The sequence below is a fragment of the Podarcis tiliguerta genome (assembly GCF_965153285.1).
Source record: "Podarcis tiliguerta genome assembly, chromosome: 5".
Lineage (NCBI taxonomy): Eukaryota > Metazoa > Chordata > Lepidosauria > Squamata > Lacertidae > Podarcis > Podarcis tiliguerta.
Window position 1 is genome coordinate 67,508,767 of NC_139538.1, and position 26,322 is coordinate 67,535,088.

The following is a 26,322-nucleotide window of genomic DNA, read 5'->3' on the forward strand; positions in this document are numbered from 1 at the left end:
CTTCAGCAATCATACCCTCCAAACTTTTTTCATTGCAGATGGGCTGCGACACTTCCTTTGGTACTGTACTGTAGACACCCCACCCTAAATCTTCAGCCAGCCTTAAGATAGCCGCACACGCTCCAGCTTTTCAATATCCTTCTTTAATTGTGTTGCCCAGAACCAAGGCAGAATAAAGCAGTACTGTTACTTCCTTTGATCAGGACAATACACATACCTCTGTTGATGCAGCCAAAAATAGCATTAGCTTTTTGTGCTGCTGCATCACACTGCTGACTCATGTGAAGCTTGTGGTCTACTAAGACCACTAGATCCTTTTCACATGTGCTACTGGCAATCCATCTTATATTGGTGCAGCTGGTTCTTCTTGCCTAAATGTAGAATCTTACATTTGTCCCTTTTGAAATTCATTTTGCTAGTTTTGGCCCAGTTCTCCAAACTTTTAAGATCATATTGAATCCTGATGTTGGCTACCCCTCCCAGTTTGGTGTCGTCTGCAAATTTGATGAGCATCCCCCCAATTCATCCATAAAGACATTGAACAACAATGGGACAGAACCCTGTGGCACCCCACTTGTCACTTCCCCCCCAGGATGTTGAGGAACCACTAGTGAGCACTCCTTGAATTTGGTCAGTGTCCCAGGACACCGCCTACTTTTTCTAGATGCCCTCTCAGCTTCCCTATGCTGCTTTGCTTTCTGCCTAAACCCCACACTTCTTAACTGCTCTGTGGCTGCCCCTCCTGTCTTACATCGCTCCCTTTTCCCCAAGCCCTCCACAAACCCTTCAGCTTCCTCTTTCTCAGACCATTGGCTGTTATAACTATTTTCAGCTTCCTTGCCACTGGAATTCCTGTCTCGTATCTTCCCTATGTCCCAGAACATTTCCCAACCATCAACCTGCCACTGTATGAGATTTTGATCCCAGCCAAACTGATGTTTTCCCTCCCTCTCAGAAGCTGGACTACAGTTTACTTCCCTCAACAACTGAGCTTCCTTTGCTGCCACGCCAGCTTTGCTAAGCAGTATCAGATGCTTGGCTGCCACAAGCTCAATATATAAATTGGACCAAACAGCTAACTAGAGAGGGTTCAGTGTAGAAAAGACGCTGTCAAGGCAAAAGGGAGAAGAGTGTCTGCCATTTTCCACTTCTGTTGGGGCCAATATAGAGAAATGGGCACAATCTGACATAATTAGGTAGGCTTAAATTCACTGAAACCAATGAACTTAAAGCTTGCCTGGGTCTGTGTTGATTGTGACATATCAGGTAGCAGAATTTGATCAACTACAATTAACCCATTTTGTAGTACACAGATAACTTTGTGAGACACACAGCTGTGCTTCAGCAGTTGGACACCATTATTTTATCATGTTCACCAATGAGAGATTTTCCATTTCTCACCTTGGAGGTCTCAATATATTGGCTCATATTCATGAGATGATTCCGGGTCAGAAATCTATTTTTGTCCTTGCTAGAAAGGCTTCTGTAATTCGTTCTTTCCGGCGTGCACAGCTGGTCTTGCAGAGATTCAAGCTCATGGATTTTACAGATGAGGGTGCTGAAAAAAGCACCAATTAAAATTATTTTAGAACTCTCGCCAACATTTCTGAAATAGGTCTTAGGTTTTTTGGGTGTTTTTTTAATGTGGCATGTGCAGAATGCATTACAGCAGACATTCGGGATATGCATTTGTTCAGATGTCCCAAATTCAAGACCTTCCTGCAATGCCGTAACATGTGATCTGTAGAAATTTCAGTGAGAAAGGGCTCAATATTTATAGAACAATATTTCTATAAACAGAGTCAAGGGCTGAGGACAAAAGGCACATGTAAGCCTGGAGTATGGCAGCAGTGCTTAAAACGGGCGTGTACCAAAATATGTGTGGGGAAGTCTGTGTTCTGCAGACAAAGATTCACATTCCGGGACACGCCTGGAAATTCTCTCCAGACTGATCCAAGAGTGTGGAAGGCAACAAGACTTCCACAGCCCCTGTGTGTTTCTGTTTCCTCTCTGCTGGCACAAGAGGAAACAATCTCAGGCTTGCCAGGAACGGCATCTTTCAGCCACCTAATGCCTGGCTGAACAGGAACGTTAAAAAATTTCATCCTCAACATTAGTACTGAGAAAGACACACACACCTCACCATGGAGGGCATTCTGTAAACAGGGAAACACCACCAAGAAGGCCCTGCTGCAGGTCAAAGCCAACTGGGCAGCATTCAGTTGTTACCATGTTGGTTAGTAACACTGTTGTTCTGTAGCTTTCTAGGTGGTCTGGAACAAGATGTGTACTGAATTTCATCTCTCCAGGCCTTGTGGAACTACCTCAGCCACTTAAAAGTCTTCAGTTTTGAAGGACAGATGCCCTCTGGGTGGGTCAGATATTTCGAGTGCTCAATGAGCCTTATGTCAGATCATCCGGGTTCCATATCACTCTCCACCCCCTCCCCCCTTTTTAGTGTTTGTTTCAGTAATCGCTGTGAGATTCCTGCTGCGATTTCATGGACCCCCCTGGAGATTCCTGTGCAGACAGCTGTTTGCACTTAAGATCATATGGCGGTTGTGCTTTACTGCTCGTGATTCTTATCATGCAGAACAGATGCTGTAAAGTCTCATCACGGTATTGTACATGAAAATGAAGATCTCTGTCATACTGAGGCAGAGGGGAGGGGATTTCCCTTCCTTGCAACTATCCAAACACACAGGGAGAGGGCAAAATGCAGGAAGCCAAGATGCAGCCCAACCGAACATGCATGTGCACTACAGCACAATCCTAAGCTGACTTCAGATTCTCAGACCTTTATTGGCATATGCAAAAGATTCCAGTAGGATTCAATAGAAAAAAATTCCTGCATGTAACACTTAAGTTGCCTGTTGAGTTTGGTGGGGTTCTTCCCCTAGTAAGTATGCTTAGGACCACCCTCTTGAAATTCCCAGGTTCATGTGCTTGCAGAGGATTGCAACCTTAACTACTGTACCATAGTTTCGCAAGCCTGGTTAGCACCTTGAGATACGCTGTAACTTACAAGTGCAACAAAGTGCCTCATTCCATATCGGATACAGAATTTTGTGTGGGCATGCATTTGTTTATTTTTTTTATCGGCAGCAGATTGATTTCATCATATAAAAGAAAAAGGATGTTTAAAAGCAATTTTGAGGAAGTTTCTTTTAAAAAAAAATAAAATCCGGGGTTCATTGTGGAAGCCAATGTTGCTCCAGGGCAAGTTTAGAGAAGTGTTTTGATCCCTCTTTCCCAAGTCATAGGAAGTTCAGTGCAGCCTTCGGAAGGGTGAGTTTCCTGCAAATGAAAAGCCACTGGTCTTTTTTGGGTGCTGTCACTCCCTTTGTTCTTATATGTTTCAAACTGAAAATAAATGGCAGGGAAGCAGAAGTCGGCACACTTTTTCAGAATCTCAATCTGGACCAGAAGCTGCTGAAAATGGCAACTCTGTGCTTTTAAGCTTCCCTTCTGCAATGTCTAGTAGTAATTCTATCTGTTCTGATGTCGTAAGGGTATGCGTTTTCCTGCCTGTGCACACCATTGGCAGTGGCTGCTGCAGGCTGCTGTGTGTGCAATGCCGAGTGCCTGATATCACAGCACAGACCTATTAGAAGGGTTAGAGCTAGAGGCATGGCTGCTGTTTTCAGCAGGAGGCATGCAAGACTGGATGTTAGGGATGCTTCAGCACTGGGTTTTCTTTTTTTAAATTTTCTTTTTATTAAAAGTTATATCAAAACATATTTTCCAAAACCATATCCTTATTCCCATTTTTTCCTCCCCCACCCCCCCACAAAACCCATCCCCCCACCCCACCCTCTGACTTCCCTCAGTTCCAGTCTTTGGTTTCTCCAATAATGCTATTTTCTGCATGTTACAGAGTTGTATAGATCCTCCAACTGTTTAGCTAATTATTATCAGTAAAAAATTGTGGACGTTTATTCAAAACCCGCCAAGGAGTCCAGTTCACTTTGTTGCGTCTTCAAATACTTTGTGAAAGGTTCCCATTCATCCTTAAAGTCACAGTTATCCTTGTCCCATAGTTTATGTATCAATTTTGCCAGTTCTGCATAATCCATCAATTTTTCTTGCCATGATTCTTTAGTTGTGATTTCTTCAGTCTTCCATCCTTGTGCTACTAGAACTCTCGCGGCCGTTGTCGCATACATGAAGATGTTTTTCAACTTTTTTGGCAGGTCTTTCCCTACAATCCCCAACAAAAATGCCTCGGGTTTTTTAACAAATGTTAAATGGAACATTTTCTTCAGTTCATTGTATATCATTTCCCAAATTTTTTTAATTACTTTACAATCCCACCACATATGATAAAATGTTCCCTCCTTTTCCTTACACTTCCAACACGTGTTTGAGCTAGTTTTGTACATTTCCCCTAGCTGCACTGGTGTTGTATACCACCTGTACATCATCTTCATGTAGTTCTCCTTCAATAGTGAACAATCTGTAAATTTTAAGTCAGTTTCCCATAATTTAACCCAATCCTCCATCCTAATATTGTGACCTACATCTTGTGCCCATTTAATCATAACTGATTTTACCTCTTCATCTTTCGTCTCCCATTCTAATAGTATGCTATATGCGGCCTTCAGTAATTTCACTTTCCCTTCAATCACTTCCGTTTCAGCGCTGGGTTTTCTGCATCAGCAGCAAATTAGGTTAGATGGTCTTTCCAAGATTCGTTGCATGCTGTGATCCAAGCACCAACAACTGGATGTAATAGAGTACACTGTTTAAGAGTGTTTTGTGATCCACAGTGTCAGAAGTTGGTTAGAAGTACAGTAAGAGCAGCAGAAATAACATTCCATCCGTCCATCTCTAAGCAAAGATCGTCCAGCAGGGTTACCGAACCCACCCCATTCCAAAACCAGACCCGCTATTGGTCTCGTCCGCTCAATGTGCCGGATCCTGACACCCCTGACCGCCACTTGAGTATTAGACATACAGTGGTACCTCAGGTTAAGTACTTAATTCGTTCCGGAGGTCCGTTCTTAACCTGGAACTGTTCTTAACCTGAAGCACCACTTTAGCTAATGGGGCCTCCCGCTGCCACTGCACCGCAATTTCTGTTCTAATCCTAAAGCAAAGTTCTTAACTTGAGGTAATATTTCTGGGTTAGCGGAGTTTGTAACCTGAAGTGTATGTAACCTGAAGCATATGTAACTGAGGTACCACTGTATATATATTGCTCAAAAGGCCATTAAGTTTGAGATGGCTACCAACCACTTTAGTCATGATGAGGATGAGCCCAAGGAGAATTCTAACACCAAATGCTTTGCATCCTAGAGGGAGAGCAGACTGCAGTGATCCAAGAATTGTGAGGAGCGATTACTTCTGACGCTACCTGGACTCATACTGGCTTTTTTTAAAAAAAACAACAACACCAAAGGTTTGTTATATTTTAAGCCACCTGATGGATTTTTTAGAAGCAGGAACTGCCATAAACAAATCTTTTCCTGGGACTCAACGGTGCTTATTTCTGAGTAGCACATGTATAGAAACGCACTGAAGGAACTCAGAGACGTAGATGACTGCAACACCCCTCCCTCTTGAAAGGGCTTCGGTAACTTTTGCAGGAAGTCCTAGCATCCCCAGGCTGGCAGAAACTTTGGAACGCCCTGCCCGTTTATGAAAACGGTGAGCGATCCCATTTCTGAGGGGCTGCAACCAGCTTGGCTTGGACCAAGGCAGCAGCTTCAAACCTCCCAGGCGGGCAGGTGGGGACCTCGCCTCGCCAGTCTGCCAGGAGACGGGCAAGCGCGTCTCGCGCCCAGGCTGCGTGGCGACGTGCACGCGTGCCGCGCCTCTCTCGGGTGCCATCGGCAAAAGCCCTTGAGGCGGGGATGGGACGACCCTCGCCGAAAGTGGGGGGCGGGGCTTGGCTCCGGGGCCGGCCAATGGCAAGTGGCGCAGCGCTGGAAGCGCCACGTGCAATGGAAAGTCCTCTCTCTCTCTCTCCACTCTGCTAGTGCCTCCCGCGGGAGAGGAGGCGGCGGCGGCGAGCGGGCTGTGTGCAGCCCCCTCCCCTTTGTATCCCATTCCAGCCGGCGGCCCGCCTGTCACTCAGAGGCGTCGCCGTCGTCACGGCCCTCCCCGCCCCCCCGCGGGCTCGGCTCTCCTCAGCTGGCAGCCGCCTCGAGAGCGGGAAGCGCCTCCTCCGCTCCGCCGGCCGCTCGCTGCGCGCCTTGCCCCGTCGCAGTGCATGGAGGGCACTCGTCCCGGGCCGGGCGCAGCGCAAAGACGGGGCCGGCTGGAGGAGGAGGAGGAGCGGCGCCTCGCCCGCTGACAGAGCGCCCTGCTCGGGCCAGCAGGAGGCGGCGGCGGCAGGCAGGTAGGAGAAGGGAGAGCGCGCCAGGCTGGGAGCGCGCGGCTTCCCCGGCAGCAGCCCCTCAGGCGACCCGAAGGAGCAACTTTCCGTCCTCCTCGTTCTCCTCACCACCTCCCGGCTGCGTGGGGCTGGCCGGGCGCTGGAGTCCCCGGGTGGCGCGCCGGGCGAGCGTCCGCAAATGGATTACCCGCCTCTCTATGCGATGCTGTCTTGCTTGGTGCCGCTCAGCTGCTGGCTCGCCGCGGGCAGGGGAGCGAGAGCCCAAGGTAGGAAGGAGCGCGCGGCGCGGGGAAGGAGAGAGGCGGCGGGGGGGGGGGGGGGAGGGAAGCGGGTCAACCTGCCCGCCCCGCCTCGCGCGCCTTTGCATCTCTCTGGGCGCCTTGCTCGCGTCCCGCTGCCTGCGGGCTTCCTGGGTGGGCAAGCAGCAGGAGGCAGGGTCCGGGAGGCGCGCTCTCGGTCCGCGATCCAGCAGCGCTGCCCGCTCCCGGAGAGCAAGGCTCGCTGAATTCAGGGCTTTCTGACTGGCAAAACGTGGAAGGATTCCGCGCGCCCCCCCGCCCAGTCTCTGTATCCTCACCGGCAAGCAAGTTCCACTGGGCGCCGGTGGTTCTTGCTGCCGCGTGAAACGGCGACCAGGAATGAATGCAAATGCGTCTTCTCGCCAGCTGACCCAGTGGCCCGAGAGAGATGGAAATGCTGGTTTGGTTATCGCGCGGAAGTGCAGTTCGGCGTTTTGTTTTGTTTTTGGCCGGTCATCTGTCGTCCGTCTGATCAAGTACCAAAGTGTTGCACCAAATGCTGCGAAACACCCAGGTTTCACATTTCCAGGCACCCTTTGCCCTGCCCCTGACTGTACCTTAGAGGTGGGCCGGGGGGGGGGGCGGAATCCAAACAAAAACTACTCTTTGATGTTGACTCTTAGACATTCGAGATCTCTATCGGCTAATCCTCCTTAGGACAGGATAAGAGAGGCAGATTTTGGGAGCCATTTTCAGGTGCCTCTGATTTCCCCACTCCTGGCTTTTAAAGATTTTGTTTCTTCAAACAAAACAACCCCCAAAACTCTTTAATAAAAACAAATTTTTTTTTTAAATGGAAGGGGAGATCCAGCATTTCCCATATTACCAGCGACATGTTTTCTTTCCAGGACAGGGAGAACTCCAATTAAAAACTCACAGCCCCCACCCCTGTTCCTTATTAAGTTGGGATGGAGCCCTGAAACAAATGGCAAGCCCTGAACACAGAATTAAACTTATCACTGTGTTTTGGCTCTATGAGTCAGGTTTTCCAAATTAGCTTTATACCTCTGATCCTAAGCATGTTTCCTCCAAAGGCAGGTTAATGGATTTCAGCTGGACTGATGACATTTGATGGGTAGGCTGAGAGTTCTTTCCATTTACCTTGCTGCCCAAGTGTTTTTAAACAGGTTCCATTTTAAAACCTTTGCTGCATTTGAAGGGTGCAGAGATGGGCAGTCAGTAAGGCAAAACAGTTTGCAGGAATAGGAGTGCATCACTTCAAAGATTCTTGTTTTTTTAAGATGGCAGTGCTGTTCACCTCCGTAGTGCATTTTTTTAAAGCTTCATTTTGACAATTGATGCAGTAGCTAAAACAGTGCTGTTTAAGCTCTGTTGAGGAATTGGAATACAGAGCTAACACATGGGATTCTTTTGCAAGCCTTGCCAAAGTGTGTTACAATGCTGACACACTTTTTTTTTTTTAAGTTCAGCGGGATTCTCTACTTTAGAGGAACAGTGTGACATGGAAACTGCACACAATGAATACTTTGGATGCTTGGTGTTAGCTGGGCATGCAAGAAGCATAAGGGCGTGTCAGTGTGAATTTCTTCTGCTGTGTTGAACATGCCCAGTTGACGCTTTGTGAGCTACAGTTTATGAGGGGGAAATCATAAAGGTTTTGCAGGTGGAGGAAGAAGAGCAATAGCTTCTCACTTAACAGAACTGCCCCTCTCCAGAAATATCAAGGTTTGCAGCCATCATTCTTTTGGCTTACTCTGAAACAAAAGTGTGAAGGTTTGTAGTTAAATTTAAGAACCACTATAAAAAAACTGGGTGAAGGATGGATCTAGGTAAAAAGTAAAATGTCTCTACAACCTTTGCAGGCCAACACAATTATGTAGTAGCCCACCCAGATATGTAGCCCTCAGCACCTGTGTCTATTCTGTTTGTGTTCCGCAGTTCCACATGAGCACGGGGAGGGGGAGAGTCCATAAAGCACTTATGAGGAGCCTGAATTTCCTGAGATTCTCAGCTTTAATTTATAAAACAAGTTTCTTATAGGGGAGTGTAGTCAGACTTTGAGTAGACACACTGAAATTAATGGATGTGACAAACGTTGGCCCCTGAATTTCAGTGGGGCTACTCTTGAGTCAAACTTCGTTGGCTACAGCCCCTTTGTGTGTGTGTGTTATAAACAAATTTCTAACTCTTTGGATTGGTGAAAACACACTTGTAAGTTTAGATTTTAAAAAAGTATGCCTCCTGGAACTTGTGTCTGGTGTAGTGGTGGTGGTGGTGGAAGAACTGGGCAGGAGAAGACTTCAGTGCCCTGCATAGTTCCTTGATCCACCCACATGGTTAGCAAAACCAGCATAAGTTATGCAAAACACTTGAAATTGCAGAATAAATTTAAAACAATGAAATGGGTTTTGCAAATGTGTCTTATGTGCATTAATTTATTCGGGTGCCAGAATTCGTCTGTTTTGGTTGTAGAATTTTTATGTATACATTTGTCCAGACTTCATACAGCTCTGCCTTTGTGTTGTTACTGGATGCCTTGTGTGATAGATCCTTCAGGTGGTTCACTTGGAAAGTAGTGTGACTTGCCATGGGCCAATGAATGGCTAACTGCAGGACTAAGCCCCGTGAGGCTGGAGCCGCAGGTGTGCATATCTTGAGAGGAGCAAAGGCATTTCAAACACACGCTTACGAAAAAGGGGTTTCCCCACCCCGCTTTGCTTTGAATGTATTGAAGTATGTCTATCTGTATTTATTTCCACTAGAGCTGCTCCTGTCTGGAAAGCTAAGTGAATATGGTGTGATTGTGCCCTTCAGTGCAGATTGCCAGGGACGGTTCCTCTCGCACGTGGTGTCTGGCTCGGTGGCAGCAAGGAGGGGCAAAGCCACCCACCCTCCCGCTCCTCCACCTCACCCAGGCCGGCGCAGGGTTGCCCGCAGCACCTCCTTTCTGAACCAAGGCGTGCCTGGGAATCGCTTGTACTACTTCAATGTTACTGTTTTTGGAAAGGAGCTGCATCTTCGCCTGAAGCCCAACCGGCGGCTGGTGTCACCTGGCGCATTGACTGAGTGGCAAGAGGACTTCCGGGAAGTCTTTCGGGAACCGCTGCAACAGGACTGTGCTTTTACAGGAGGAGTCTCGGGCATGCCAGGTGCCGCAGTGGCCATCAGTAATTGTGATGGACTGGTAAGCAAAAGCGGATTGAGTCTTCCTCTTCTTCTTCTTGTCCACAGAAGAGATGAACCCCTTTCTCCTGTTTCCCCAGCCTTCGGACTGTCTTTGCCTTGTTACTTAAGCCCCTCTGAGCCTTGCAAATAATTTTTTGCTATGAGTGTGTATTCTGGAATTCACCTTATATTTGTTACGGATATTAGGGGATAAAGTTGCCAACTTCAGATTTCAAAAATTTCTGTTTCCTGTTTGAAGATCTGGCAGATCAGGGTAGGGGAATACCAGCAGGTAAGTGGGTGTGAAGGAAATTCCCATTGTTCTGCTGACATCACGATGTTCTCCTTTTGATCTTCAGCAGCCCTGCTTTTCAGCAGCACCTGTGCTGGCAGGATGCAAAGTAAGAACACAATTCAGTTTCTCATTCAGCAGTGGGTGAAATAGAGCACAATGAAGCTATCTCACTAGTCTTGTGCCTTAGTGGGGCTCAGGGGAAACGCTGCTTTTCACAAAAGAGCTTTACTCAAGAACTGTTGTTCGTTTTATCAGACTTCTGGCTCTTACGCAGCACAAAATATTTGCTACTAGCCAGGCTGGACTTTATTTTTGGTTAAGAGGTAACTCTGCCAACTAGAGTGTCTTGCAGAATGGATAGGATAGGTTCACCTGCAACTATTGGTCTTGATAGATAAATCTCAGGGAAGCACATGCTGCCAGCTTTAGGTTATTCCTGTGAGCATCAGCCTAGCTGCTGTTTTAAAGAGAATGGTAGCCTGCATGAACCACTGCTGGACCAGTCGAGGCACCTGCAGGCAATGATGACTTCAGGGATTCTGAGTTGATTTTCAAACTTTGGAAAATGCTTCCAAGTCACCTGCAGAATCCTAAATATTTAAGTCTGGCAAGGTTTCAAAGACCTGCTTGGCCTCATGGCTCGTGGGACCTTCATTCAACCGCTAACCCTGGGTACCATATCACAAACAGTTCTTGAATCTACTCTCAGTTTTCAGCTTAGTTTGCCATGAGGCAGGGGCTGCTGCTGTTGGGAGTAAAACAGGCTTCCTCAACTTCGGCCATCCAGATGTTTTTGGCCTACAACTCCCATGATCCCTAGTTAACAGGACCAGTGGTCAGGGATGCTGGGAATTGTAGTCTCAAAAAACATCTGGAGGGCCGAGGTTGAGGAAGCCTGGAGTAAAACAACTCTAAAGTTCACTTGCACTCTCAGAGCTAGTTTCAAATGTATTCTGGAGCTTTGTAAATGCATCACACAAGTGCAGAATTCTATATTTGGTACATAATTCAGCATCCTGAAAGTTTCAGCTTTTACGTTAAACAAAGTTTTTTTTAGAGAATATATTCAAGTGTTTAATGGTCTGTTGCCATCTATGCCATTTTCTTCTGTACTGAAACACACACACAGAGTGCATATTAGGGTTCTGAAGGCTTGCCCTGTCCCCTTCCTGGGCTACTACTATCAGGTCCACCCAGTGCCTGTACACTGAGTGTCACAGATGAGACCAGTAGGCGTACAGCCCATGAAGCCCTAGTTTGAAGTGTCTGTATACTGCAAAATTGGCAGGTCTCTGTGCAATTTTGATGCTGAACAAACAGATGCAGGGTTGGTCGAGTCAGTGCCATCCTAACATTGCACGTTTGACTGAACATCTGTGGAGGTCTTAAAGTGTACCAATCGCACTGTGCAATGTACCAAGTCCTGTGGTTTTAGTAACAATATCCTATGTTAATTGAAATCTTTGTCAATAGCAAACCTATTTATGCACATTTCCAAATATATGAGAATTTTGAAGGTATTTATTTGTTAGCTGCTTCTTCGTCATCACTGATTTCAAGTTAGACTGTATGGCCTTATGTGCCATACTTACTGGCAATTCAAAGGAGTGGGTACAGAGGCTCAGTTTTGCATGCCAATACCATCTTGGATTTGAATTGGAAATTGATATATTATTTTTTTTGGCCCCGCTTCTTGTAGTAAGGCTCTTCCCTGTAGGTCCTCTCTACAGCCCAGTACTCCTTACATTTAACCGTTTATTGTTATTATTTTTGTTTTCAGAGAAGGGGGGAAATGAGACATCCCCCCTCAATATTCTGCTAGTCCCAATATGAGTTTTGTTGCATCAGAATATAACGAGCAATACAGATAAAGTGGAGTATTAAGGTTATTCCTATGTGTACTAAGTGTTAGGCTATACTTAGGGATCTGATAATATTGCCCCTCCGAAAGCTGAGATGGCATAGTTGAATAGCTCGGTGATAGAAACGCCTGTCCATGCTGGCTATGGGAGAATTGATGAAGTTCTATCCCAATGCATGGGTCAGTTTACAATGAAGAGGGTCGTGAGTTCTGGTATATACAGGTGGTGACCATTTTGCGTGGGGTTCCGTTCCTGGCCTCAGTGCATGTCAGCAGACCACACATAAATCTGCCCTGCCCTCCTTATACCCCACCCCGTTCTGCCCCCCCAGTTACACCCCCATTCTGCCCTCTTGTCAGTCCAAAAGGACCCAAATGCCAGCAGTCATGCACAAAAAAATAGTTGCCGCCTGTGTAATATTTCTGCAGGTCATTTCTGTTTCTGCAGAATAATTCCAAGAATTAAGCCCAAATTCAAAGGCCTTGAAGTTGGCACATCTTTACCACAGCCCTGCCCCTTGTTTATCACACTGCAGTAGCCAAGTGTTTTAGTTACAGTTTTCACTCACACAGAGGGCAGAAGACAAGACAGGTTGAAGGTAAGACTGGAGCATTGAGAAACGTAAGAGAAATTGACGTTGGTGGACTCATCCATGCCTAGCAAGGATCTAGATACAGACTTGGTCTGCTGTGGAATTTCCAAAACCTGCCAATTAGTTTTACTCACCCTGAGCCTGCAGGGGCACGGCGTGTTTAATAAGTAAAAAGACAGAGCAGTGTCCCTTTGAAGATAAAAGATCAGGTGAAAAACCAACAATAATTGCAGGATATGTAGGAATGAACACCTCCAGATGCTTTTAGTCCCTTACATCAGAATGCTTTTGTCCTTCTCAACTGTGTAATTATGAACATGGGATCCGATTTTCCGAAGTGGTTTAGGAAATTAGAAGTTCTAATTACCATGGAGTTGAAAAGCTCAGTCTTGTATCATTTTGCAAACAGCACTACAGCTGTAGCTCATATGCCCCTCAGCCAGCTGCTTGTCATTTTCTAGGCAAGTGAGTAAGCAAACTAAGGAGATGCCCAGGAGTCTTCATCTGGCCAGAGCCCTAAATTTCCCTTGCGGCCCCTATATTTCATTTCAGTGTCCAGATGTCTGCTGAGTTCTCTCCCCCCTGCCCCATGATTTGCAGAAAGGAAAGATGGTGATTTCCTATAGCCTAAGCAAGTGGTATTTGGGGGACGGCGTGGGGAATAGCATTCTTGCTAAATGTTTAGAATTGTAGCCATATTTTAAAGGGGGAACCAAGTCAGACAATTGAGCTCAGTACAAGAATTCTCTAGGGTTTGACTTCCCCATTTGTACCTTGAGATGCCTGTGACTGACATTAAACAGGCTCCCGCATTCTATATATTTTGTCAGATGCAGGAAAAGGTTTTTTTGTTTTGTTTTCCCAGACATTTCCAGAAGGAGGAGTTTATTTGTGGGCAGTAACTGATATCCTTCGAGAACTGTTTTACCTGTTTTTACTTGCTTAAAACTTTTTTGTTTTGTTTTTTGTATACCTCTGTGGTGGTATTACGAAGCTTAGAGTTCATAAATATTTCTGATAAATGTTGTATCTAAACTAACTGGAAGGAGTGTAGTGACATTTAAAGTGGGGGAATCATAGAAAGTCACAGAATCATAGAACTGTAGAGTTGGAAGGGACCCTGAGGATCAGCATAACTTGTGAGCAGTAATAATATGCATTAACTGAATTGGGTACATTAACTAAATCAAGTGATTTCAGCCCCAGGTTCTTAATCACCACACTACCCTAGCAATGTCATCCAGGAAGGTTTGATTGCTCTCCCATCTGCTGGTGGGAGGGAAGCTCATCAGTCCCTCACCACTGGGACATAGAAACGTATTCTGGTGACCTCACTTATTGGGGCTGTATCCAATTTGTGAGGGAGGCGGGTGGCGCTGTGGTCTAAACCACTGAGCCTCTTGGGCTTGCCAATCGGAAGGTCGGCGGTTCGAATCCCCACGGTGGGGTGAGCTCCCGTTGCTCGGTCCCTGCTCCTGCCAACCTAGCAGTTCAAAAGCACGCCAGAAAGTGCAAGTAGATAAATAGGTACCGCTCTGGCAGGAAGGTAAACAGTGTGCTGCTCTGGTTTTGCCAGAAGCGGCTTAGTCATGCTGGCCACATGACCTGGAAAAACTCTGCGGAGAAATGCCGGCTCCTCAGCCTGTAAAGCGAGATGAGCGCTGCAACCCCAGAGTTGTTCGTGACTGGACTTATGGTAACTGTCAGGGGTCGTTTACCTTTTTTAAGCCAATTTGTGGCCAGCTTTGCCTTCTGTCAGCATGTAGGGCTGGTGCTGAGGGATCTATTGCCAGTTCCCAATATGCCAGCCAGCCAGATTTAAGGTTTTTCTGTTAAGCATATAAAGCCCTAAAAAACTGGGGACCAGGATACCCCTATGTATCTATCTGTCCACTGTAGTTGTCTATGGGGACTGTCTTTGCTGCGCCACTTATACCAGAGATTCATTCTGCAGTGATTTGGACTAGGATCTTCACTGAAGTGCCCCCTGCTCAGTGGATCATGCTGCCCAATGCAGTTAGACAGGCTCCAACATTGTATGCATTTTGTCTGATGCTGAAAACTTTTATTTTTACAGGCTTTCCCAGATGGGTGGGTTTATTTGCAGGCAGAGTTTGCTGCCATTTCATAATTTTTGTTGCAAACTGCTATGGTTTTGGGTTTTTTTTGCAGTGCTTAATATAAATTATCTCTCTCTGCCTGAAATTGCCTCTCTTCTTGGCTGGTGCCCTTCCAGATCTTTTTTAATCTTAGTGAAATATTAGTTGCAGCGGACTGTTCTTTTGCATTCCTTGCCTTATGATCTCCAAGTAGCAGTTTTTATCAGTTTTCTCGTATTTCACTGTCAGCATTTCCTGTCCTGTTTGGCGTGTCGTCCTCTTTACCTCCCCTCCTATTGATTTATTGAGGAAACACTAGAGAGGGCAGTAATTTTATCCATGGCACAATGTGTAATGTCTGTGCCAAACTGTCTGACTTTTCATTAAACGACTGGCACGTTTCCAGCTTGGTGGATTCCACTGTCTTGTATCGAAACAGACTATCAATGGAGGTTTGAAACACCCCCATCCACCCATTCAGTCATTTCATTCCATAAAACCTCTCCGTTTTGTTTGGATAAGTTTATTTTAACGTTTTCCAAATGAAGCAGCCGTGTGTGCTGCCTCTTTCTGTTACAAAATTGAGTTCATTCTGGCAGTGCCTGTCTTGTTGAGCGTCTCAGATAGCTGCTTCAAATTATACGAATCACTGAGTTGTATTCCCAAAGTATCCTCAGTCACAGCAACTTTTCTGTGTCACACATTGGCTTAAAAAAACTTCTAAATGAGAGCCATGTTGTTCAGATGAGAAAGATGAAAGAACTGGGCTCTCAAGTGACAGTATCTACAGTATTTGAAAGACTAAACCTCCCATTCCCTAGGCATGGACAAGGGAAACGTTGGTGTCGATAAGACTACAAACATAAAGGCTTTGGGTTTATTTCCTTCCCTAAGGATAGGAGGGGGGAACAAAAGAAAAATATTGCAGTATTGGCTTTTTAATGGCCCACATGCAAATTATATTAGAAGGGCAAGTGAAAATTGAGCTCAGACAGCCTGGAGAGCATCACAGGCTGCACTGGTCCTTGTTGTCACCTTCTATTTTGGGATTGCGTCCAAAACACACTGGCAATTGAGAACCTCCAGAAACAGACATAATCATTTCAGTGGCATAATCGTTGGCCGTGTGGAAAGTTGTGCCCTGAGATCCACTGGAATAGTGCAAGTGCTTGTGAGGAAAGCACTTTTCAGATTGCACATGGCTTCTGTTAAGTTGTGGGTAGACATAGCAGACGACACAGCGATTCTTCCAAGGCAGCTCTTTATTTGTAAGCTGGAGCAGAACTGGCTGAGGGGCTCAGTCAGCCTGCTTATATAGAGCTCCAGAACAATGTAACTGTTGCCATTTTCTAAAGCTATCCAATCACTGAACGTCACTTTTGATCCTTCATTTGCATACAAACTATCCAATCACGGAACGTCACTTTCGATCCTTCATTTGCATAACTATCTACAGTATCCCCCTGCTGGCCCAGGGTGAGAACTTCAGTACATAACAGCTTCATCAGCACCTCTAAAGAGATTTCTGACCCTAAGTGACTGCATGCTTTGCTTCTGGTGTTGGTTCCATTGTAGATGATGTTGGCACAGAAGAGGGCTTTTGCTTCCCACCCCCTTGTGGGCAAAGTCTCCTCAGCTTCAATTAGAAATGATCTGGCAATTTATGATCAGCATTGGCAAACACTTGGATCTTTTCTTTTTTCAACCCCCCCCACAAATTATACATGCACAACTTTTTTTCTGATCTATGCATGCTCTCTCAGTGTTGGTGGGGAATGGCAAAACATTGCCTAGGCAAAGGCTGGGATTTTAAAATCCACCAGGCTGCTATATACTGGTGACTTTCCCCCTCTGCATGATTGGTTATTGTAGGTCACCTGCACCAGCAGACCAAACTGGAAGGCACATGCCAATATTTTTACATTGATTGCCTTGTTAGGTTAACTTTTAAATCGGTTCATTGGTCTGCTGTTCATGATGCAAGGGTTTTGTTTTGTGTTTTTCAAATAGTCAGACTTAGAGTTTTATTTTTTATTTTTTATTTTTTGGTAACAGCCAATTTGGCTTTTGTGAGAGATTGCATGTGTGTGCCTGCACTTGTGGTTTATTATTTTTTCCTAACAAGGAAATTCCAAGCCAAACTGATTGCTCAAATCACAAATTAGGAGACAGGGTATTATTATTTTTAACTGCATACTCAAAGTCGAACTCTTTGTTTCAGAAATCAACAAATGCTGGGGATGCTTCTGAATATCTCATCCAAATATCCTCTGGAATTTTCTGAGTCACCCAGTCTTGCTTCTAAGGAAAAACCAGCACACTTGGAATTCCCACTTTTTCCTTGAATGAATGAATGAATGAATGTGTATTTTGAACACGGTAGGGTGCTTGTGCAGTATATGGCAGCTTTTAGTTCCTTGAGTTTCTTTTTCTTCCCCTTGCAATACTTAACTGATGCACAGTGCTTTTTATCAGTCTTTATGTGATGGTATGTGTAATTGCTCCAAGATTCTTTTTGTGTGGTGTTTTTATCATTGCCCAGAAATTCATTGATGTACCAGTGGAAAACCACACGATAATATTTTTTTCAGACAATCATACGATTTCTTGTTTTGCAATGTTTCATCGAAGTATATGTGCACTGTGGTGACAGGGGACTGTGCAAACAAGATGAAGCAAGTGAAATTCCAGAATTGGTTTTAGGTGTTCTCTTAGCTACACTGAAATTCAGGTGGAAGGAAAGAGGAGGGACAGAATTGGGGAAATCTTCTCCTCCCTAACCAACTTTAGTGACAGCTCTTAAATTCAGAGGAAAGTAGACCATGGAGGCACAAAAACGGGCACATGAGCATTAATGTTCATAATTTATGAGCAGAAAACTATTTTCTGGGGCAAAGGGAACTTGTATTCAATACTGGATATTTTTGAACTCTGCTAGCATTGTTACTGAGTGCATGGAGTGTCCTGCGATCCTGATCACTGCATCTTCTTAACACTTCTAACCTCTGATGAAAGCCTCTGAAATGGCAATTTATCATTTGATCATCTAGTGTCATGGGCAAGTATCTAGGAAGGCTATGATTCTACATCATGGATGCTTTAGTTGAGATTCCTGTGCTGCAGAGGGTGGGAGCAGATGACTCTTGGTATCCCTTCCCACTTTATGATTCTATTATTTTTGTTCCAACCTGTATTCATCGCAGTCAGCATTCTTTTGTTTTCCACCATAGTTTGTTTTCTGCCAAATACTACCTTGTTTATCTAGCTGCACATAAGTTGCATAAGTTATGTGGCTATTTACATTTCCTATATAACATTTAGTGTAAAGAAAATGGCAAAACAGTGTAAAACAACAACAACTATAATTATATTATGTATCATTTGCAGACCAAAAAAACAACAGCAGCTACATAAATGAATACAGATTTTATTCACTGGACTGGTTTTCAATCCTGACCACAGAGAAATGTGTGAACTGCAACAAGCTCTGCTTACTTTTCCATTTTTGTTGGAATTCTGACATCCCTGGTGACGGGAGGATGGAAATAAGAGCTGGGAGGGGGCCATGGCTTGGTGCCAGAATGCATGTTTTGTACACAAAAGATCCTGAGTTCAATCCCTAGTATTTCCAGGTGGAGTTGAGAAAGATTCCCGTCTGAGACCCAGACAGTGTAGAGACGAACCATTAGTCTTAGTCTATATGGCAACTTCCTACGTACCTAACTTGCTGAATTCCTGGTGTTGGATCGAGCTTGGAGAAACACTCTGAAGGAATACTGTTGAGTCTCCCGGCCTCGTTTCTTCTTGTTTTCATTTGTGCACAAGCTGGCAAAACATGCAAATAAAGCTAGCGTTCTTTAAAATGGGCATACTTACAAAATGTTAAGTGCCCAACTTCCCTGGCAGGAATTGAATGGGCTGCTCTGAGGTCTTTTTGCTTTTTTAGAATACTCTCATTGTAAGTGAAAAGTGCACACCAGTCATTATTCCATTTACAGTGTAATGGGAACTAGCTGGAGTTTGATTAATGGATGGGGATAGGAGGTTGCAGTTAACTTCCACACGGCCCTTTACAAACATTGCTGTGTCTGCTGCTGGTACAGATGTTGCTTAATAACTGCCTTACACAATGTTCAGTATGTGTGGCTGTTTTAACTCAATCCTATTCGCTCTTGGGATGTGCCAAAATGGGACTCTGGTTTTCAGGAACGCTTTCTGCAATAGGGAGTGATAATGAAGAGCGTAGAAATGTTCACCAATTTTGCAAGACTTCCCTATCAGGAATGGAAGGACAGTGGCAGGTGGAAAAGCATTGGCCTCATTTCCTTGTTCGGTTTGCTAGCCCTGTGACATCTCACATGCCACGCGAGTCCTGATCGGTTGGAATTGGTTAAGAAGGAAATGTCCCACGATTTGCTGCTGCTGTGGTGTCAAAGAGGGAGAATGCAATGTGCTGGAGGAGGCTGGGGAATATTTCCATAATATGAAACATACCAAAGCTGCTGAAAGATCATTCAATGAACACATAGGAAAAGCAGTGATATGTACATTGTACATTGTCTTTTGTTGGCCCTGGGGGTGCCAATTCTTGAAATAAATTGTTGGTTCCTGGGGAGGGGGAGGGCCAGCATTTGTGTGTGTGTGTGTGTGTGTGTGTGTGTGTGTGTGGATAGGAATGCTTACCACAAAAGCTGTTTCCACCTAAAGTTGACCTGCCCACATTCTGATGTTTCCTTGGCAGGGCCACACTGACCTGTGATTCAGTATGTACTTATCTAGATCTGGATCCAATTTGAAAATGAATGCCAGCATTAAAAGTTCTGCTTAGTTGTTGGGGTGGATTAATGAGGCATACAGTGCGAAAGTTATGTAAAGTAGGGTAGTAATGGAAGCTGTCTAAGATGCAAACTTCAGGAAGTAGAGTTTCCTTCCCTTATGCCTATGGACTAATAAAGACACTTGTAATAGAGTGGGTGAAACCCGGGGGGGGGGGGGCGGCAGGGCGGATTATCAAGCATGTAATCCGAAATAACAAAGACTAACTGTGCTTAATTTTTGGTCGTACTGGGTAGAATTCAATGTGGTGCTAAGGAGGTTGTTCCTACAGTGCAAGCATTTCGCCTCCCTCCACACATTGTTCGGGGGGGGGGGCGTTCTCACAAGCCCCTAGAGTGGATTTTTTTGGGGGGTGCACAAGGGGGGAAAGCCCTGTTGTGTTAGCAGGGGAGCCCTCATGCTGGCTTCTGCTAGCAGAACAGGTTAGTTTAATACAGCTCAGTGTATTCAAAATAAGACCTACCCTGTCTTGAATGAGTGGGGGAAGATATTTACTTCCATCTGCTGGCCATGCAGATGGTGGATATTTGGTAAGCCAGAGAATAAGGTATGGTTGCCCTGGGCGCAAAATTGCTAGGGGCACAAAATTTCAACATCTGATGCTTCCTCAATTCAGCTGCATGCTTCCGTCGCTGGGGTCCATTGAAAACGGCTCTCCATGCGAACCAGGAAGTGACGTCTCCATACAACAGAACAACTCTTCTTTGCTTATCTCTGCGGCTGCGATCTCCTGGGTGACGTGGACGTTATTAGGCAGTTGAATGCACATGTGTACCTCCCTCCTACCCACTTTGCACAGCCCCAGCAACCCATGCTAGGCCACTGCCCCCACCCCCTGACCTTTTATATGGAGACCCATCAGAAATGCAGTTCTGCACCACATGCTGCTTCTGAACATTTAGACTGGCTTTGTGTGTACAGTGGTACCTCGGGTTACATATGCTTCAGGTTACATACGCTTCAGGTTACAGACTCTGCTAACCCAGAAATAGTACCTCAGGTTAAGAACTTTGCTTCAGGATGAGAACAGAAATCGTGCAGCGGCGGCAGGAGGCCCCATTAGCTAAAGTGGTGCTTCAGGTTAATAACAGTTTCAGGTTAAGAACGGACCTCCGGAACGAATTAAGTACGTAACCAGAAGTACCACTATACACAGAACGCTTCAGGGTTTTTATCTTACTGTGTAACGTTGAGAAAACCCGCGTCAGCCTAGAGGCTGGAGTCCAGTCATATGCTCATCACCTCCAAGCCAACTAAAATGTTTGAGACCCAACTTTACCAAGATAGCTGGCAGGGAGGTGCTGAGGTTGGCAGGGTCTACTGAAGCATTGCCTACTAGCCTGCCGTGCTGGGGGCTGCCAGGAGCTTCTGCCAAGCCAGTCTCTCTTTGGCTTGGGGCTGGCTCCCAACTCCAGAGCTGCTCAGCTGATGAGATTCCAGCGGAGAAACGTGCTTGGCTGAAAAGGCTGGTGCCAGGCCCATTGGGAGAAGAGAAAATAAGGGGGATTAGGCTCCTGTATGGGATCATTTTGGGACATTTCGTAGCCATGTCTGCACCTTTAGCCCTCCTCCGAAAAGGAGGCAGAAATAAGACAATAGAACAACTTTTAACACCCCCCCCCAATTTGCTGTTGTTGCTTGTCTTCTGAACAAGCTCTGTTATGTTGACAGTGTGGTGACTTCTTAGGCTTTCTCCCTTTGCCTTGACATATGCAGTAGAAGAAGCTATAGACCAGGGTTTCCCAAACTTGGGTCGCCAGCTATTTTTGGACTACAATTCCCATCATCCCAGACCACTGGTCCTGCTAGCTAGGGATGATGGGCGTTGTAGTCCAACAGCAGCTGGAGACCCAAGTTTGGGACACTTCACTATAGACACTATAGACCTTGTGATGTGGGAGTAGGCCTCCCTATTGAACTGTGTGATGCTTGTTCCTGAGAAGGCTGCGCAGGCAATCACACTGTTAGTGCATTGACCTGTTTGTTTTAAAATTGCTTTTTTTCTGCCACAACAGCAAAAAAAGAACCTGTGATATACAATTAAAAATGCTAGAACTAAAAACAAACTAACTGAAATGAACATTTGACTAATAAGATAATTGAAAGCACATCAGAATTTCACTATATCTAGTTAAAAATGCTTACCCCCCCCTTTTTAAAAAGAACTACTGCAAGATGTGTCATTTAAATATGATTTTTGGGAGCCTAATGACATAGGAAGAGCCGCTGCTGGTGCAGACCAAAGGCCCATCTAGTCCAGCATCCTATTGTCCCAGTGAAGAAACTCACAAGCAGAACTGGAGTTCAATAACAATTCTCACTCCTTGCGATTCCCATAAACTAATGTAGAAGTAGGTTGCCTGTTCCAATAGTGGAGGTAAAATAGACTAGAGGCCAATGATTGTCAGTGAATTTTGCCAATCCTCTTTTAAAGCCATGCATGTTCATAGCTCGGTACTGAATTTTCTTTCCTGGACAGCACAGCAAAAACTGTACACAAGCCCATGACCTCAACACTCCCTTTCATTCTTGCAGATACATAATTTTTAAAAGGTTTACATGTAGCTTTGTTTCCTCAGGGTGGCTTGAACAGTGGGGTCAGTGTGAGCCCTTTCCCTGGAAGTAATTATTATTCCTAGCCCAGGAGAGGGGAGTGCAAATGAGGCAGGTCTTCAGAAGAATACTTTGGTGATTGCAAAGGTTAGAGGTTGTGTGTGTGTGTTGTTTTCTAAAAGTATGATTCTAGGTTCAGGACCAACATTGCGTTGGTCCACTCATTAGCAGAGGCCCTGTGCCACCTGCAGTTCGGTGACCTTAATCTGTTCAAAGGCAGCGTTATAACATGGAAAAATAGATTGCCCAGTAGGGAGCAGATCATTAGAATCAATTGTCTAGACTGTTTTTTCAGTCATCCCAGGAAGCTGACAAGTGTGTAACGTGCAACCTGCGCTCTGCATTCCATGTAAAGGTCTTAAGAAAGGGTTGCTTGATCCTTTCTTGCAGAAATGCAAAGGAGCAGGCAGTGTCGAGGCAACAAATCATGAGCACACTTACTTGGGCTTAAACCCAGTTGAGATCTGTAAGGAACTTACTTCCGTGTAAGCAAGCATGGGATCAAACTTCATCAGGTCCCAGAAAGTGTTCAACCAGATCAGTACACTGCTGGCTATCCTTATGCACCGTTACTTGGAAGTCATTTGTACTAGCCAATGGAGACAGTGTCCAGATGTAGTAAGGAAAACCCAGAAAGAGCCATGTTGAGGCCAAGGCCCATCTGGTCCATCATTCTGTTCTCACAGTGGCCAACCAGATGCCTCTGGAAAGTCTGCAAACAGGGCGTGAGGGTAATGGCAACACTCTCTATTTGTGATATCCAGCAGCCAGTGTCCGGGGGTGTGCTGCCTTGGACAGTGGAGGTGGAACACAACCACCATGGTTAGTAGCCATTGATAGTCTTATCTGATTTGTCTATTCCTCTTTTGTGGCCATCTTGTGAAAGCAGCTTCTGTAGTTTAAGCATGTGATGTGTGAAAGTAAAGCTTTCTTTTGTCTCCTGAATCTTCATGGGTGTGGAGGTCCTAAAAGAGATCAAGGGAGATCTGGTCTCTCTCCCCCTCCACTCTAGGGTGCACTCCTTTTTGATTTGCAAACAGTGAAGGGAGGGGGAGATCTAGGGTTGCCATATTTTGAAGAGCAAAAAAGAGGATGTTATGATGACTCTTATTTTAAATACCCCTACTATATGTAGGCTATAGAAGCTTTGATATATTGTTGAGAGGGGTCTGGCAGGAGAAGAGAAGAGGAAAGTAAGTCTTCAACCACCAGTTGTGCCTATGTCTCATCCAGAAAGTATAGCCAGAGATATTTTGGCAAGTTTAAAAAATCCACCCAGACAGAAATTTCACCCCTGAAAAAGAGGACATGTCATGGAAAAAGAGGAGACAGGGCAACCCTTGGGAGCTATTCCTTGTTCCCACTTACTGCAGTTTGGAGCTCTAGTGCTGCTTTGGATGGGTAAACTATTGAAAGGCGGGGAGGTTTTGGAGGTGGTGGTCGGTGATAGGCCTATATTGAGCTCTCTTCATTGATGCTAGCACAGTATAGAAACCAGTTTGCACACGTTTATAACTGTAGAAAATAGAAGAAGGGAAACTGATGGTCATATAAGGCATTCTGAGCTCACCCTAGCTGCAGCAAATTTATGGTACCAATATTCCTTCTTGTGTGTATAGTCTAGACTGACTTTTGCCAACCTGTTACCGTGCTGGCTGGGGCTGGTGCAAGCTGCAGCCAAAACATCTGGAAGGTGGCAGATGGGTGAAGGCTGGTTTAATATAATTACATTCCACCTGTACTACATAAACCTCTACTGCCCAGCTGTTTACCCCAGGCAAAGCTCGCTGAGCATTTAATATTCACGTAAGTGATTTTACAGTGCATTCCTATGAACTGCTGCCTGCTTGACGTGCAAAATTAGTTTATTACTGCACAGTCAATGTGAGAGCACTACAGTCACTCTTCCAACTCTCTGGCAGTGCAGGCAAATCACCCATTGTTCTCAGGCCTTATTTCCCAGTGTGGACAGACTGGCATGTATTGGCAGCTCTGCGGCAACGAATTAATCCAGGACTAGAGGCCACCAAATATGGTAACATGGCCGGTGTTAGTTTCGAATTCCCAAAGCGTTTGTTGGCTTAATAGGGACAAAAATGTTTCTTGAAAAAATAGTCTGGATTGTTGCAGAGCTTCAAAGGATACCGCTGATGTGTGTTACAAAAGAGCTTTTTCATAGCCAACAGATGAAGAAAAAAGTGGGTGGTGATTAGGGAAAGTCAGTGACCGCTAGGTCAATATTAACATCCTTGCCAAAATCTTGTCAGTCTGCAGTGTGTGATTTGATTTCCTTTTGATTGTCCAAAGCCTTAATCAGGTGGAGTTTCAGAATAAAACTGATGGGCGGCCTCAATGCAGATTTACTGGAAGCGCAAGACTTATTTCAGAGTAAAGACATCTGGTATCGCAAGGATTTCGTGCAGCAACTCCTTGGGCTGGGGGTATTCACCAGTGTGATGCTCTGCATTTCTAAGGCAGATTCTTCCTGAAGCATTCAAAATGTAGCATGTGAACTGAAATCAGAACTGTGACTAACCAAAACCCAGGGAGGCATTTGAAAATGGAGGGGTTGACACGGGTTCTCTGCCAAGTTGCACGTTAAGAAGACTAGTTGGAAAGAGTATAGAGGATCCAGCAAAACTTGTAATGGCACAAATGAGGAAAGTTCACACAATCACCAGGAGTTATTAATAGCACCAGAACTACTGTTGTTATTAATGTCACTCTAAAGTGCATAATAGCACCTTTGATGGCACATATTGGTGTCTTGAAACGATGTTTATGTTACCAGCTATGCCCCACATGCCATTTCTACTATTCTGGATATTTGCTTGCATTTACGGACCCCTGATGTCTTGGCTTGTGATTTGTTGTGTTTTGTCTCTAATGGAAATATGCACAAATTCCCAGTGCTATAGTGTTTAATACAGCAAGAAAATCACAACACTGCTACTCCTTTATCAGCAAGAGAAACTATTTGTGGTGTCCAGCCTTGCAAATAGAATAAATTGCAGATCACTGAAGTTCTGCATTTTCGCTCCAGAAGTTGGGAGGTTCCAGGATATGTCAATAGTACTGCTGAATACATAGGGGCCAAACATGGCTTTCAAACTGACATCACCAATACACACTTCCTTATTTTTCTTTTGCCGTTTTCTTCCATGGCTCTCCAGGCAGGCCTGATTCGTACAGACAGCGGCGAGTTTTTTATTGAGCCCTTGGAGCGAGGACAGTGGGAGAAAGAAAAGAATGGGAGAGCTCATGTGGTCTACCGTAGGTCTACTGTCAAACAGAGAGCAGAAGCATACAAGGACCATCATAATGAAGGTAAGTCTTCCTGTTGAGATGGATGCACATTTTCAGCACCGTGTTCATGGCTCCCACACATCCATTTCCAGATAGATTTGACACGGAGGCACTATCTGCTTCCGTAACAGTTCCAGGACAGAAAAAACATTATGCCTGAAGAGGGACTCTTGCCAAGGTGGTGTTTGAAATGTTGTCCTTTCCAACCCCCACCCCCCATTTCTCCACAGGAAGCAGAGCTGGAATCTTGCTTGCTTGCAAATAAAAACCTAGTGCTCATTAGCTTGCTTTTGTCCCTTACTAGGAAAACACACATTTTCTCTTTCTTATATGGAGACTCTGTTTCTCCCTCTTAAACCTTCCAGATGCTTTGGGAGACCCAGAAAGGCAACCACTAACTCTATGTTCATATTATCTGCTCTTTGCTTTGCATATTGTCTGTTTTTGTGGGTTGTGAATCGTAGCTCATATACAGTGGAACCTCGGTTTTTGAACGTAATCCATTCCGGAAGTCCGGTTGACTTAGGAAACATTTGAAAACCAAGGATCAAAGGGCGGTCTGCAAATTTACAGAGAAAATTGAGAAAAATACAGTAGTAGCTCAGTGGAAGCTGTTCCATTAAAAATGGAAGCATTTACTTCAGGGTTTCTGGCGTTCGGCTTCCAAAATGTTTGGCAGCTGAGATGTTCGAAAGCCAATGTTTGACTGTACTGCTGTCTTTCCTGCTGTTGATTTTTTTTTATATGATTATAGTCTTGTTTATTTATTGAGGATTTCTATTTTTAACTTTTTTATTGTATGCTATTTTTGTATTGGGGGGATGAATCAATCAATCAATCAATCAATCAATCAATCTACATGCTTACATATAGAAAGCAAAAAGGCATAGCTTCTTCTCCTTTTAAGAGCTTCAGGGCCTGGCATCTTTGAGCAGATACAGTTTTCCCCAGGAC

General features: G+C 45.0%; 1 protein-coding gene across 7 annotated transcripts in view; it reads left to right on the forward strand.

The window, feature by feature from the left end:
• The first annotated feature begins 5,971 nt into the window (after positions 1-5,971).
• Positions 5,972-26,322, forward strand: part of ADAMTS14 (ADAM metallopeptidase with thrombospondin type 1 motif 14) — a 75,507-nt gene continuing 55,156 nt past the window's right edge. For 4 of the 7 annotated variants that reach the window (XR_014511593.1, XR_014511594.1, XM_083441379.1 and 1 more), the window contains exons 1-3: positions 6,139-6,606; positions 9,363-9,784; positions 25,236-25,389. Coding sequence is in view for 5 of the 7 variants with exons in the window: in XM_083441379.1 (XP_083297505.1) it covers positions 6,519-6,606; positions 9,363-9,784; positions 25,236-25,389 (664 nt within the window). In the remaining 2 variants the exon portion in view is untranslated. Of the gene's footprint in view, positions 6,607-9,362; positions 9,785-25,235; positions 25,390-26,322 lie in introns of all 7 variants that reach the window. The other 3 variants (XM_083441378.1, XM_083441375.1, XM_083441377.1) reach the window with 3 other exon arrangements.